The 15,305-nt window shown below is 47.2% G+C and overlaps 1 protein-coding gene across 7 annotated transcripts in view; it reads right to left on the reverse strand.

Moving 5' to 3' along the window:
* Positions 1–15,305, reverse strand: part of LOC110508653 (histone-lysine N-methyltransferase 2C) — a 138,344-nt gene that overhangs the window by 50,699 nt on the left and 72,340 nt on the right. For 5 of the 7 annotated variants that reach the window (XM_036966414.1, XM_036966417.1, XM_036966413.1 and 2 more), the window contains 13 exons: positions 12,059–12,181; positions 11,293–11,418; positions 10,998–11,128; positions 7,995–8,208; positions 7,781–7,873; positions 6,248–6,295; positions 5,324–5,458; positions 5,170–5,202; positions 4,879–5,010; positions 1,337–1,487; positions 849–1,102; positions 630–703; positions 26–259 (listed from right to left, as the gene is read on the reverse strand). In XM_036966414.1, the coding sequence (XP_036822309.1) occupies positions 26–259; positions 630–703; positions 849–1,102; positions 1,337–1,487; positions 4,879–5,010; positions 5,170–5,202; positions 5,324–5,458; positions 6,248–6,295; positions 7,781–7,873; positions 7,995–8,208; positions 10,998–11,128; positions 11,293–11,418; positions 12,059–12,181 (1,748 nt within the window). The remainder of the gene's footprint in view (positions 1–25; positions 260–629; positions 704–848; positions 1,103–1,336; positions 1,488–4,878; positions 5,011–5,169; positions 5,203–5,323; positions 5,459–6,247; positions 6,296–7,780; positions 7,874–7,994; positions 8,209–10,997; positions 11,129–11,292; positions 11,419–12,058; positions 12,182–15,305) is intronic. The other 2 variants (XM_036966416.1, XM_036966415.1) reach the window with 2 other exon arrangements.

Consider the following 15,305-nt stretch of genomic DNA (forward strand, 5'->3'; position numbering starts at 1 on the left):
CTCACTTCTCTGAATACAATCTTACCTGTCTAAACTTCCACTCTTGCTCATGCTCTGACTCTTTGGGTTTCAAAGGGTCCTTAAAGAGCAAGTCTGTGTCTAGAGGTATGTTGGGGTCAAACACCTCGTCGGGGAGTTGCAGTGAGACGGGAGGCTGCTGGGACAGGGGAATCTGCTGCGACTGCTGCCTCTTCAGACTCTCGTTGGACATCTGGACCTTGTTGATGCGCAGAGCAGCACGGTTATCCCTTGCCTTTTGCTGCGGAGCAAAATCAGTCGCAGACAAATACACACACACACACACAAAAACATAATAAATTATTTCAGCTGGTGCCATAGAAACATTTGGAGACGATTACGAATAGTTTATTTTATTTCTTCAGTCATTATTTTATCATTATTTTAAAACATGGCCTCTGCCAGAAATGACAGGTTCTGTATTGAGGTTAACACTGAAAACTGAGGATCTTCTGTTAAAGCGGCAAGACGTAGTAGTCTGACCCATAAGATAAATACCACATCAGACTAAAGTTTAAAGGAGACAGATCTTCACAGGATTCTCACATGTTCAATGTATGTCTGTCTACTGGGGACAATAAGTAATTTAAGCAGAATGAAATGCATCTTACCACATATGGGGCCCTGTCTTGAGAACTTGCTTTCCTCCATAACTTTGCAATCTGTTTGACTCTTGTAGACCAGTCTGTAGAGTGCCGGAAGAAGATCATTTTATATGACTAAAACAGACTGCAGCTCAAAAAGGACATCTGATGACATCTTCCACTGTAAATTAAGTCATGATAACTGCTGGATATGCACAGAGGTGTGACTGGGGAACACACACACACCTGGGAACTCATCCTTAAGGCTGGGGAAGTTGACGTTGGTGTAAAGGACAGGGGCTACAGTTGCTAGCTCCCCCAGCGTCTCCTCCTTCTCCCACTTCAGTGTGCTCCTCTGGGCGTTGGACATGGCCTCCGCCTCACCCCCCTCAGGCCCGGGCCCAGGAGGAGGGGTGAGGCCTGGGCCACCATGAACAAGACCAGGAGCCCCCTGCCATGGACCCACCGCCTCTCTGGCCATCTGATTAAACTTCCTGTCCCTGCAGGAAGGACACAAGTACAGGGATTTGAGTGATAGACAAAAAAAACATGTAGTCATCATTATCATTGTTTTGTAGACAACTAGAGCTCCCTACAGTAACTACAGTCACTAACAAAGTTTGCAATTTGATTTGGTTAAACCGACTAGTTTGTATGGAGATGACTTAACGTTCAATACAGTTTGTCAGATAATTATGTGCTTTCCACAGCAAGGTAAGATTTGCAGTTAGTACCTTGGATTGTCAGTAAAAGGCATGCGGTGGAGGGGAGAGAAATTGTCTGGGATACAGGGTCCTGCTCCGGGATTGGACGGATTCAGAGGGAATCGTTGGTTAGGTCCCATCAGCCCGTTCATCATTGGCATCCGTGGAAACATGGCATTCCCTGTACGCAAAAACAGGATAATATCAAAGGGACTGCATTACTGTAGGAAAATGATGTTTGTGTGATGAGCAACCTCTTCTGAAACATGAAGACTTGCATTGGCGCTCTGAACTAATGCCTAGGCTTTAGCTCATCGGGCTAATAGTATTGAGGAACACAGAAATTAATAGTATTGAGGAACACAGAAAATAAGGAAATCAGTCTAAATAAATAAATTACGCCCTAAACAATGGATTTCACATGACTGGGCAACCCATGGGTGGGCCATGGAGGGCATAGCCCCCCCCCCCACCACCACCCCGACAGTCCAGGTGAAGAAGCCGGATGTGGAGGTCCTGGACTGGCGTCATTACATGTGGTCTGCGGTTGTGAGGCCAGTTGGACATACTGACCAAATTCTCAAAAACAACATTGGAGACAGCTTATGGTAGAGAAATTAACATTAAATTATCTGGCAAAAGCTTTGGGGACATTCCTGCAGTCAGCATGCCAATTGCACGCTCCCTCAAAACTTAAGGCATCTGTAGCAGTGTGTTGTGTGATAAAACTGCACATTTTATAGTGGCCTTTTATTATCCCCAGCACAAGGTGAACCTGTGTAATGATCATGCTGTTTAATCAACTTGTTGATATGCCACACCTGTCAGGTGGATGGATTATCTTGGCAAAGGAGAAATGCTTACCAACAGGGATGTAAACCAATTTGTGCTCAAAACTTGAGAAAATACACTTTTTGTGCGTTGAAAAATATCTGGGATTTTCTATTTCAGCTCATGAAACATGGGACCAACACTTTACATGTTGCGTTTATATTTTTTGTTCTTAGCCTACAAGCTAATGATGCAGACCTTTGGAACATCTACATTTTAAAAAGTCAAATAAATTAATTTAATATAGCCGTGTAATATAACCTACACCATCACAATAAATCCATAATTTATTTTAGACATGTCTAAAGAAACATATGACGAAAATGTTGCCTATTTCAGAAGAACAGAATAGCATACTCTGACTTGTCCTTATGTTATGCCATATGGCTGTGGGCTACACTAGTGCATTTAGCAGACAAGATTTATTTAGAATTCCGTGGCATTATTTTATAGTATGAAGAATACAATTGAACAAAGCTGAATAAAATAGAAAGGATATATTCCCCAAACGATTTCAGAAGGAGTGCACACTAGGCTTGAGCTGTATATCGTATATACCAGTACACCGGGATATTTGGAAATAGCCATGGGATGTTTTTTTCAATACCGTTGAAACTATTTCCTTGAGTTTTTTATTTATACATTTGAATATTTGTAGTTCTTTTTTTAAAGCAAATAACGGCAGTCAACTTTTGCAATATGTTAGGAGATCAAGATCACGTTCTCATTTCACCTGTCACAGCATTAGTACCAGTAGTACCCAGTCACGTGGTGTATTTATCCCTGTGTTTCCTGTCTCTCTGTGCCAGTTTGTCTTGTATGTTTCCAAGTCAACCAGCGTTTTTCCTGTTCTCCTGCTTTTTGCATTCTCCTTTTTCTAGTCCTCCCGGTTCTGACCCTTATCTGTTTCTGTACTTTGAACCCGCCTGCCTGACCATGAGAGCCTTCCTTGACCATGAGAGCCTGTCTGCCAGTCTGTACCTCCAGGACGCTGATCTGGTTTTGACCTTTTTGCCTGTCCATGACCATTCTCTTGCCTACTCCTTTTGGATGAATAAACATTGTAAGACTTCAATTCTGCCTCCTGTGTCTGCATCTGGGTCTCGCCTTGTGCCTTGATACTATACTCCTGATGTAGAGAAGCAATGTGCTAATATTAGGAAAGTTGAGAAATAAATATAGTAGGCCTAGCTAGGGCTGGGCGATATGGCAAATCAATTATCACAATATTTATATATATGTTTTCATTCAATAATGATAATTATCATAATATTAATCAAATAATGTTTAAAAGGTGCATTCTGCTTCAGACTCAAGTATGCCTAATGCCTGAACAAACCACTAGGCAGGTTAGAGTGTGGGTCAGTAACCGAAAGGTTGCTAGATCGAATCCCTGAGCTGACAAGGTAAAACTGTTGTTCTACCCCTGAACAACGCAGTTAACCCACTGTTCCCTGATAGGCCATCATTGTAAATAAGAAGTAGTTCTTAACCGACTTGCCTAGTTAAATAAAAGTTACATTTTTTATTTTTATTATGTGAGCTACACATGAAATTAGACTTTAAGGAAAATTGTTCCATGTTTGCGGCTAGGGAGCACGTACCTGGCGTCTATTAAATTGATAAGGCTCTTGAAACTTTCCTTTTCGACTGTGCTAATTGATAGCACTTCCTTAGCAATGCAATACATAATAGCATTTGAGATGTCTGTCTTTTCGATGTTTGTTTGTAGGGCATAAACACTGTCAGTGTTGACTGCGTCGGGCAAACATCCCTAGTTTGGCTGGTGCTTGACGGACGTTGATCAATACCTTGGCGCAAACTCAAACTTCCTGCATGTTCCAAAGAGTGATTTTGCTTCAGATGTTGAAAAAGGTTTATCGTATTACCAGACTTCGTAGTCACCGGTCTACAGCACAATTTGCACTGAACATTGCTCTGTTCTTTGTCGGACTTCAAAAAGCCAAACCACTTCCAAATTACTGAAACAGTTTTAACCCTTTTTATCAATAATATCTTTGTTGGAAGCTGCTCCTTCTCCATGGCTATCACTGCCACCGTTTTCGCCTACTTCACTCATTTGTCGTGGTTAATAGTAGCTACTCCATCACTCGAGGTGCTAAGTGGTTTTGAGTGGGCGTATACCTCTCCATGTGCATATTGTCACTTCTACGCATGTTCCTGCTGTGTCAGAGGTGAAATGGACTGCTGTACCTAATGATTCTATATCGGCATTATCGAAAATGAATCTAAGCGTTTCTATATCGTTATTGAGGGAAGTAATTACCTCAATAATTATTGATATTGACTTATCGCCCAGCCCTAGCCTATAGAAAGCTGATGGGATTCTCCTCTTTTAAATAGAGGCCATCAAAACTGTGTTCTTGCATAGCCTACATAAATGTTGCGTAAAATGAGCTCATGGGCTCTCATGACGTGTTTGATTGAATTTGATTACATTTACGTCAGAATGATTAGAGGAAAAATAGAGTGCAGAGTACCAGGCCATTAGCCACTGTCATTCAGCAACTTTTGTGGGCTACTAATGAACATCAGCGGCATCAGAGCACAGTTTTGGAGAAGCCGCGACTAAACGGTCACATGGCATTTGACTGTGGTCATGACTTGTGAATGCTGGTGTGGTAGTAATACGTCCCTGTAACAGCCCTAGTCTTATCAAAACGTCAGAGGAGAGCGAAATACTGCCAGTATCTGCTACAGGACCTTGATGAGAGTCATACCTGCGTGAGGGTGTACCAGGCTGGTTCCTGGTTCCCCAGGTGGGCCGTGGGGTTGAGGCATCTGTGGTGGATGGCTGGTGCTGGGGCTCAGGACGGCAGTGAAGAGGTCCTCCACGTCCTTCCCTTCCAGCTCTACAGGGCACAGCAACAGAGACAGTCATTAACACTAATACAGGCAGTAGAGTTAAAACTGATAGACAGACAACAGTAATGTTCAGTTCTGTATAACCCTGGTTCTCTGAATGAGGGAAACGATATACAGTGATTAAAAAAAAAAGCGTAATAACCAACCTGGTATTTTGTATAGTTTGCTGAGAATCGATTCTGATGCCAGAACAAAAAGAAATGACACAGATTATTCATCTGATCAGAGTTATACCAAGCAGTGAATTGAATATGAAGGGGCTAAAATACAGACGTGTTGACCAACAGGTCTTGTACTGACCATCAGCCATCTCCAGCTCTGGGCTGAAGATCCCGTCCAGATGTTCATCTGGGAGCGTACGGGGAGTCCGGCGGCCAGACTGAGAATGGGCGCGCGCTGGGGAGCGGTCTGTCAAGGGCCCAATGTCCAGACCAGCTGAGAAAGCACACACAAGCAAAAATACACATCAAAAACTATGCATGGTCCACTCACTTCAAAGCTAGACGCAATCAGAACTTTATCTGGCTAATAAGCTTTGCGAATCATTTGAATTACGGGGGGATATCTACATTGTGTGCAAATTAAATGAAGATAATAAGCAACGGTGCACGCTTAGCAGAATTACTCATTTTGAGATGAATCGTTATAACTACTATACATCTACTCGCATCTAATCTACTCCCAAAGAAACACATTACAACCATCCATCCATCAACGTCAGGACGACTGCTGCGGACTGTGAGTCACCAAGGCTTTTTTTAGGTGAAGAAACACTAAGTGCATTTTAAGTTACATAAAAGTAGTGATTATTGAGAAAGAACCAAGGATGCAGAATTTTATTGGCCTCAGTGGAGTTGCTAAGAACCTATTCTTCAACCATTCACCGAACAGGGACGAGAGAGACGGAGATATTCGCTGTCACCACAAAATGCAAGGCCACTCACCAAGGCCTCTCACTCTCTCCAAATAATCTGCCTCTAAATTGCTATTTTTCTGTCCTTGACCATTTGTTTTGGTGACAATTTGAATCACTTTAGCGTTTATCAGTTAGACTTGAATTTGTACTTCACAAACAGAACTGTAACCAAACAAAGGATTGGAAAACTTTTTGTGTGAGAGGCCATTGTAGACCAGGTGAAATGTAGCGTAAGAGCGTCAGAGAGCACAGGCGCACACAGTAACAAAGAGAATGTACTATTGCTATTACGGCCATGGAGCCCTTACCAAAAGGAGGAGGTGAGGAGTCAACCTGGAAAGGGCAAAAATCAAGACCTGCAGGAATGGAACCGAAACCAAGACACAAGATGAGTGAATAAAACAGAATACTGGAGACAGAGCAAGCAAATCAAACTGGAAATAAATGAATAAAACACACTTGAAACAATGACAAATAAAGATAAAACAACTAAAAAAGGAATAAAATAATTTTGAAAAGTATGTGACAAATATGTGCTGAATAAAAATGTAGTGGAGGTAAGGATAAATTGGTGAGAATTTATCCTTACCCTAACCCTTGGAAAAGCCATTTTGAATAGACAGACAGCAAGACATCCCATGCTGGCAGTAAACTCTACCCACTATGACAGCCTCAGAGATGTATACATCAATGATGCCGCTCTTGCTGCGGGTGATTCTTTGATCCACCTCCACTCAGACGACACTATTCTGTATACATCTGGCCCTTCTTTGGACACTGTTAACTAACCTCCAAACGAGCTTCAATGTCATACAACACTCCTTCCATGGCCTCCTACTGCTCTACTAGCTCTCGCTAGTAAAACCAAATGCATGCTTTTCAACCGTTCGCTGCCCACACCCGCCCGCCCGACTAGCATCACCACCCTGGACGGTTCCGACCTAGAATACAGGGATAACTACAAATATCTAGGTGTCTGTCTGGTTAGACTGTAAACTCTCCTTCCAGACTCATATCAAACATCTCCAATCCAAAATCAAATCTACAACCGGCTTCCTATTTCGCAACAAAGCATCCTTCACTCACGCCGCCAAACTTACCCTAGTAAAACTGACTATCTTACCGATCCTCGAATTCGGCGATGTCATTTACAAAATAGCTTCCAATACTCTACTTAGCCAATTGGATGTAGTCTATAAGTCTATGCTAGGTAAAGCTCTGCCTTATCTCAGCTCACTGGTCATGATAACAACACCCACCCGTAGCACGCACTCCAGCGAGTATATCTCACTGGTCATCCCCAAAGCCAACACGTCCTTTGGCCGCCTTCCCTTCCAGTTCTCTGCTGCCAGTGACTGGAACGAATTGCAAAAATCGCTGAAGCTAAACATCAGCTATTTGAGCAGCTTACCGATCGCTGCAGCTGTACATAGTCCATCTGTAAATAGCCCACCCAATCTACCTACCTCATCCCCATAATGTTTTATTTACTTTGCTGCTCTTTTGCACACCAGTGTCTCTACTTACACACCTTCATCTGCTTATCATCCTCTGCTCATCTATCACTCCAGTGTTAATCTGCTAAATTGTAATTACTCTGCCACTATGGCCTATTTATTGCCTTACCTCCTCACGCCATTTGCACACACTGTATATAGCCTTTTTTTTTTTACTGTTATTGACTGTACGCTTGTTTATTCCATGTGTAACTGTGTTGTTGTTTGTGTCGCACTGCTTTGCTTTATCTTGGCCAGGTTGCAGTTGTAAATGAGAACTTGTTCTCAACTAGCCTACCTGGTTAAATAAAGGTGAAATAAAAGAAAAAAAGATCAGTGACATACCAGAGTCACCGGTCTGTTTCCCCAGCATCCTTAGGAGGTCTGCATCCGTGTTGAGAACCTCAGACAGATCCACTAGAGGTTCCTCAGAGGGCTCTGTGGATGAGAAGACATGCAGACATGACAGTCAGAAACCACGGTATGGATCAACGGACAAGTGTGTGTGGTGTGTGCGTGCGTGCGTCTGTGCCTCCATCTGCATCTGTGTAGTACATACGTGGTCCTGGTGGTACGTCTGGTCTGGACGAGGCTGAGGTGGCACTGAGCAGGGGATCTGAGGATGGGTCCATGATGCTGGTGGTGGGATGCTTCCTGTCCCCCTGGGGCCCAGTTCCAGCCCCAGCTTGGCCCTCCTCTAGCAGCCCAGACTCCACCGCCTGCTGCCTGCTCTGCTTGCTCTTATCCAGCAGGTCCTTACCGAAGAACGCCTCCTAGAAAGGCACACAACACGGGTCACTTCTCCATAGACCCACCATATTTCAGGATAACTGTCAACCTTTATCTCCCACCTTCCCCATGGGACTTTCATCAACAAGCACAGTGACATGATCCATCCTTTCAAATACTTAAAATATATATAGATTTTTTTTTTACTAGCGTCAGTGGACTCTCTCCCTCTCTACCAGTGTAGATAGATCCATGTCTATCTCCCCATCAGCAACGTTTTATCTCACAGAGGACAGACATCACGTGACTGCTGCAGCCTCCCACATTGCTGGGACATTAAAAGCCTAGCTAACCAACTCAATAATTAATCCAATGTGCTCTGTGTTGGGAGTCCTTTATGTTTTCCTCGGTCTCTGTGCCCTCCTGCTGTTGAGTACAGACCAGTAGTGACAGATGCCCATGGCTTAATGCACCTCCTCACATCTCATCTGTTTTGGCCAACACAAGGTGACACAGAGCTCTGGGTTTGAGACGAGCGAGAGCAGGAGCACGAGCAAGCGAGGTAGTCTAGCGTACATACAGTATGTTGAATCCCCAAACAAAAGGATGATCAGAGTAGAGGATTTTAGCTATCCTCTAAGATCAAGTCTTGGAGGCCTTCCCTCCCACTTTGAGAGCACACAAACGGGGCTTCTGCCATCTCCAATGGTCTATCTTTAAGTTGTCAGGCAGAATGCTGAGTATTCTCATGCCTCCCATTGGGGGAGGTAAATCGACATTTTATGAAGATGCAATATGACGTTCCAGGCTATCAGTGTGCTCCTGCATCTATGAATGGTTGCCTCAAAGAAAGTGGTTGACATTTAGGTTGGCAGCTTATTCTGACAATTAACTGCAAGACGATCTCTACTCCAAACACTGTGCCTAGCACCAAGTGGTGTTTTTGCCTAATTGTAACCTTACAACTATGCCAGGGAATCATGGCTAAATATATTCCCTCAGTTATAAAAAAAAACCGAACTGACACATCTTCCAAATCCCATAAACCCTGAGACAAATGTCAGCCGTAACGTACCGTTCCTTCAGAAAGTATTCACACCCCTTTTACCACATTTAGTTATGTTACAGTCTACATTTTTTTTATTGATAAAATTGAGATTGATCTACACACAATCCCCCATAATCTCAAAGTGGAATTATATGGTGTCAATAAGTATACAACCCCTTTGTTATGTATGCCAAGCCTAAATATGTTCAGGATTTAAAACGTGCTTAACAAATCGCATAAATTGCATGGACTCATTCTGTGTTCAATAATAGTGGTTAACATGACTACCCCATCTCTGTACCCCACACATCCAATTATCTGTAACGTCCCTCAATCGATTCGTGAATTTTAAGCACAGATTCAACAACAAACACCAAGTAGGTTTTACAATGCCTCGCAAAGGGCACTTATTGGTAAAAATAAAAAAGCAGACATTGAAAATCCCTTAGAGCATGGTGACATTAATAATCACACTCTGGATGGTGTATCAATACACCCAGTCACTACACAGATACTCAGTTGACGTAGAGGAAGGAAACAACTCAGGGATTTCACCACAAGGCCAATGGTGATTTTAAAACAGTTACAGAGTTGAATGGTTGTGATATGAGAAGACTGAGGATGGTTCAATAACATAAATAAAAGGCACAAAAAACAAAAGGAATTGTAGCTACTCCACAATACTAACCTAAATGACAGAGTGAAAAGAAGGAAACCTGTCCAAAACATACATCCTGCTTACAACAAGCAGTGGTTAAAGTACTACAGTAGTACTTTAAAGTATTTTTACTTACGTTTTTGGAAAAAAAAAACTTTTTTTTTCTATTTTTGACAATTTTTACTTTACTACATTCCTAAAGAAAATTCTGTACTTTTTACTCCCCAAAATTTCCCTAACACCCAAAAGTATTTGTTACATTTTGCTTAGCAGGACAGAAAATGGTCCAATTCAAGAGACCATCCCTGGTCATCCCTACTGCCTCTTATCTGGCGGATTCACAAAACACAAATGTTTGTTTTTAAAATGTCTGAGTATTGGTGTGACCCTGGCTACCCGTATAAAATAATAATAATAGTGCTGTCTGGTATGCTTAATATAAGGAATTGTAAATTATTTGTAATTACTTTTGATACTTAAGTATATGTAAAACCAAATACTTTTAGACTTTTACTCAAGTAGTATTTAACTGGGTGACTTTCACTTTTACTTGAGTCATTTTCTATTAAGGTATCTTTACTTTTACTTAAGTCTGAAAATGTTGTACTTTTTCCACCACTGGCAACAAGGGAGACAAATTCACCTTTGAGCAGGACAATTACCTAAAACACTAAACCAAATATACACTGGATTTGCTTACCAAGACAACATTGAATGTTCCCGAGTGGTCTATTTACAGTTTTGACTTAAATTGGCTTAAAAAGACTTGAAAACGTCTCTCCGGAAATGATCAAAAACCAACTTGACAAAGCTTGAAGAATTTAAAAAAATAATAAATGGGCAACTATTGTACAATCCAGGTGTGCAAAGCTCTTAGCGACTTACCCCCCCCCCCAAAACTCAAAGCTGTAATCGCTGTCAAAGGTGCTTCTAAGTATTGACTCAGGGGTGAAAATACTTATGTAAATGAGATCTGTATTTAATTTTCATGTGCAAACATTTCTAAATACATGTTTTCACTTTTGTCATTACAGATTTAATCCATTATGAATTCAGGCCGTAACACAAAATGTGGAATAAGTCAAGAGGTACGAATACTTTGAAGGGACTGTATATGTGGGACTGACCTGCAGGTAGGTGGGAAAGGCCTCCTCTAGCTTGGTTTTCTTCTTCCTATATCGTTTCTTGATCTTCTCCGGGATATCTGGCCCATGGGGCGTCTCATCCACAGGGGTATCAGGCAGCATCTCTCCCCAGCCTGCAGTGGGCACCGAAGAGTAGGTCAGAACCTGATCCGTTCAAATATAGAATCTGCATATGCATGCTTGGGCATTTTATTCAACAATTTATTTTCACGAGGCAGAAATAGGATATTCAGACAAAAGCAATTGATCACACATCCGTAGATGTGTGGGAACTCACCCTCCTCTTTTCCTGTGGGCGGTTCAGAGACCGAGCCAGAAGAATCCTTCCTGCTCAGGGATCGTTTGGCCTTGCCTGGGCCCTGGCCTGGACGGCTCCGCTGGCGCACCATGAAGCCACCGATGCCTGAGAAAGAGATATTCAACAATGAACCAACACATAGCCAAGATAGCTGGTTCTAAGAAAGTAAAGTATGCAAATTGTAATAGTTATTTTTTATTAGAATGCTACAAGATCTGTTTTATTAAGAAATTACTGTTGGGAGGACAAAAACCACGTTTTTTTTTCTTGGTGTTTCCATCAATGCTTTCACTAGAGAAGGAAGCATCTTCAACCTAGATTTTATATATTTATTTTTTAAATGTAACCATTATTTAACTAGGCAAATCAGTTGAGAACAAATTGTTATTTACAATGACGGCCTACACCAGCCAAACCCGGACGACGCTGGGCCAATTGTGCGCCGCCCTATGGGACTCCCAATCACAGCCGGTTGTGATACAGCCTGGATTCGAACCAGGGTGTCTGTAGTGACGCCTCTAGCGCTGAGATGCAGTGCATTAAACCGCGGCGCCACTCGGGAGCCAGAGAAAACACAATTTATAACCCCTAGAATAAGCCCTCTTTCTTTCCTTCTGAGGCCTTGTCTTGTCATCCCTGAGCTTGGCTGGCTGTGTATTGAGGGCTATGGCAAGCTACCACGCTGGGCACGTACTGCACCATTTCAAGCTCCAGAGGAGCTGTCTCCTCCAATCAGGTGCCCTACCCGGCCGGTACGGCTTCCTCTTCCTCTTTTTGCTGCCGTCTGCCCCCTTGGACTCATCTTCTGCTGGCTCTCGCTCTGGGCTCGAGTCAGACTTCCCCTCGCAGTCCAGAGAGAGGTCTGCATCTGTGAGTGGGGGAGAGAGAGGAATGGGAGGGACAGAGAGAGAGGTGAGACACACAGACACAGAAAGAGAGAGAAACAAAGAGAGAGAGCGAGCGCGCGACACAGAGACCGTGAGACAGAGCGAGCGAGCGACACAGAGAGCGAGCGCGAGCGACAGAGAGCGCGAGCGACAGAGAGCGCGAGCGACACGAGCGACAGAGAGCGCGAGCGACAGAGAGCGCGAGCGACAGAGAGCGCGAGCGACAGAGAGCGCGAGCGACAGACGCTCACAGAGAGCGCGCGCCACACATAGAGAGAGCGCGCCACACAGAGAGAGAGCGCGCGCGCCACACAGAGAGAGAGAGCGCGCGCCACACAGAGAGAGAGAGAGCGCGCCACACAGAGAGAGAGAGAGCGCGCGCGCCACACAGAGAGAGAGAGCGCGCGCCACACAGAGAGAGAGCGCGAGCCACACAGAGAGCGAGCGAGCGCCACACAGAGAGCGAGCGAGCGCCACACAGAGAGCGAGCGAGAGATCGCGCGCTACACAGAGAGAGAGCGTGCGCCACACAGAGAGCGAGCGAGCGCGCGCCACACAGAGAGCGAGCGAGAGAGCGCGCGCCACACAGAGAGCGAGCGAGAGATCGCGCGCCACACAGAGAGCGAGCGAGAGATCGCGCGCCACACAGAGAGCGAGCGCGCGCCACACAGAGAGAGAGCGAGAGAGTGCGCACCACACAGAGAGAGAGCATGAGTGCGCACGCCACGCAGAGAGAGCACGCACGCCACGCAGAGAGAGCACGCACGCCACGCAGAGAGAGCGAGAGAGTGCGCGCCACGCAGAGAGCGAGCATGAGCGAGCTCGCCACACAGAGAGAGAGAGCGTGCCACACAGAGAGAGAGAGAGCGCCACACAGAGAGAGAGAGAGAGCGCCACACAGAGAGAGAGCGCGCGCCGCACAGAGAGAGAGCGCGAGCGCCACACAAAGAGAGAGCGAGCGCCACACAGAGCGAGAGAGCGCGCGCCACACAGAGCGAGAGAGCGCGCGCCACACAGAGCGAGAGATCGCGCGCCACACAGAGCGAGAGATCGCGCGCCACACAGAGAGAGAGCGAGAGATCGCGCGCCACACAGAGAGAGAGCGAGAGATCGCGCGCCACACAGAGAGAGAGCGCGAGAGATCGCGCGCCACACAGAGAGAGAGAGCGCGCCACACAGAGAGAGAGCGCGCGCCACACAGAGAGAGAGAGCGCACGCGCCACACAGAGAGAGAGGGCGCACGCGCCACACAGAGAGAGAGAGCGCACGCGCCACACAGAGAGAGAGCGCGCGCGCCACACAGAGAGAGAGCGCGAGAGATCGCGCGCCACACAGAGAGAGCGTGAGAGATCGCGCGCCACACAGAGAGAGCGCGAGAGATCGCGCGCCACACAGAGAGAGAGCGCGAGAGATCGCGCGCCACACAGAGAGAGAGCGCGAGAGATCGCGCGCCACACAGAGAGAGAGAGAGCGCGCGCCACACAGAGAGAGAGAGAGCGCGCGCCACACAGAGAGAGCGCGCGCCACACAGAGAGAGAGCGCGCCACACAGAGAGAGAGAGCGCGCCACACAGAGAGAGCGCGCGCCACACAGAGAGAGCGCGCACCACACAGAGAGAGCGCGCACCACACAGAGAGAGCGCGCGCCACACAGAGAGAGAGCGCGCGCCACACAGAGAGAGAGCGCGCGCCACACAGAGAGAGAGCGCGCGCCACACAGAGAGAGAGCGCGCGCCACAGAGAGAGAGCGCGCGCCACACAGAGAGAGAGAGCGCGCCACACAGAGAGAGAGAGAGCGAGCGCCACACAGAGAGAGAGAGCGCGCGCCACACATAGAGAGAGCGCGCGCCACACATAGAGAGAGCGCGCGCCACACATAGAGAGAGCGCGCGCCACACAGAGAGAGCGCGCCACACACAGAGAGAGAGCGCGCCACACACAGAGAGAGATCGCGCCACACAGAGAGAGAGAGAGATCGCGCCACACAGAGAGAAAGCGAGAGATCGCTCGCCACACAGAGAGCGCGCGCCACACAGAGAGAGAGCGCGCGCCACACAGAGAGAGAGCGCGCGCCACACAGAGAGAGAGAGAGCGCGCCACACAGAGAGAGAGAGAGCGCGCGCCACACAGATAGAGAGAGCACGCGCCACACATAGAGAGAGCGCGCGCCACACAGAGAGAGAGCGCGCGCCACACAGAGAGAGAGAGAGCGCGCCACACAGAGAGAGAGAGAGCGCGCGCCACACAGATAGAGAGAGCACGCGCCACACAGAGAGAGAGCGCGCGCCACACAGAGAGAGAGCGCGCGCCACACAGAGAGAGAGCGCGCGCCACAGAGAGAGAGCGCGCGCCACACAGAGAGAGAGAGAGAGCGCCACACAGAGAGAGAGAGAGCGCGCGCCACACAGAGAGAGCGCGCGCCACACATAGAGAGCGCGCGCCACACATAGAGAGAGCGCGCGCCACACATAGAGAGAGCGCGCGCCACACATAGAGAGCGCGCCACACACAGAGAGAGAGCGCGCCACACACAGAGAGAGAGATCGCGCCACACAGAGAGAGAGAGAGATCGCGCCACACAGAGAGAAACCGAGATCGCGCCACACAGAGAGAAAGCGAGAGATCGCTCGCCACACAGAGAGAGAGCGCGCGCCACACAGAGAGAGAGCGCGCGCCACACAGAGAGAGAGAGCGCGCCACACAGAGAGAGAGAGAGCGCGCGCCACACAGATAGAGAGAGCACGCGCCACACAGAGAGAGCGCGCGCCACACATAGAGAGAGCGCGCGCCACACATAGAGAGAGCGCGCGCCACACATAGAGAGAGCGCGCGCCACACATAGAGAGAGCGCGCGCCACACATAGAGAGAGCGCGCCACACACAGAGAGAGAGATCGCGCCACACAGAGAGAGAGAGAGATCGCGCCACACAGAGAGAGAGCGAGAGATCGCTCGCCACACAGAGAGAGAGCGAGAGATCGCGCGCCACACAGAGAGAGCGCGCGCCACACAGAGAGAGAGCGCGCCACACAGAGAGAGAGCGCGCCACACAGAGAGAGAGCGCGCCACACAGAGAGAGAGCGCGCCACACAGAGAGAGAGCGCGCC

This window comes from Oncorhynchus mykiss, chromosome 28 (assembly GCF_013265735.2).
Source record: "Oncorhynchus mykiss isolate Arlee chromosome 28, USDA_OmykA_1.1, whole genome shotgun sequence".
Taxonomy (NCBI): domain Eukaryota; kingdom Metazoa; phylum Chordata; class Actinopteri; order Salmoniformes; family Salmonidae; genus Oncorhynchus; species Oncorhynchus mykiss.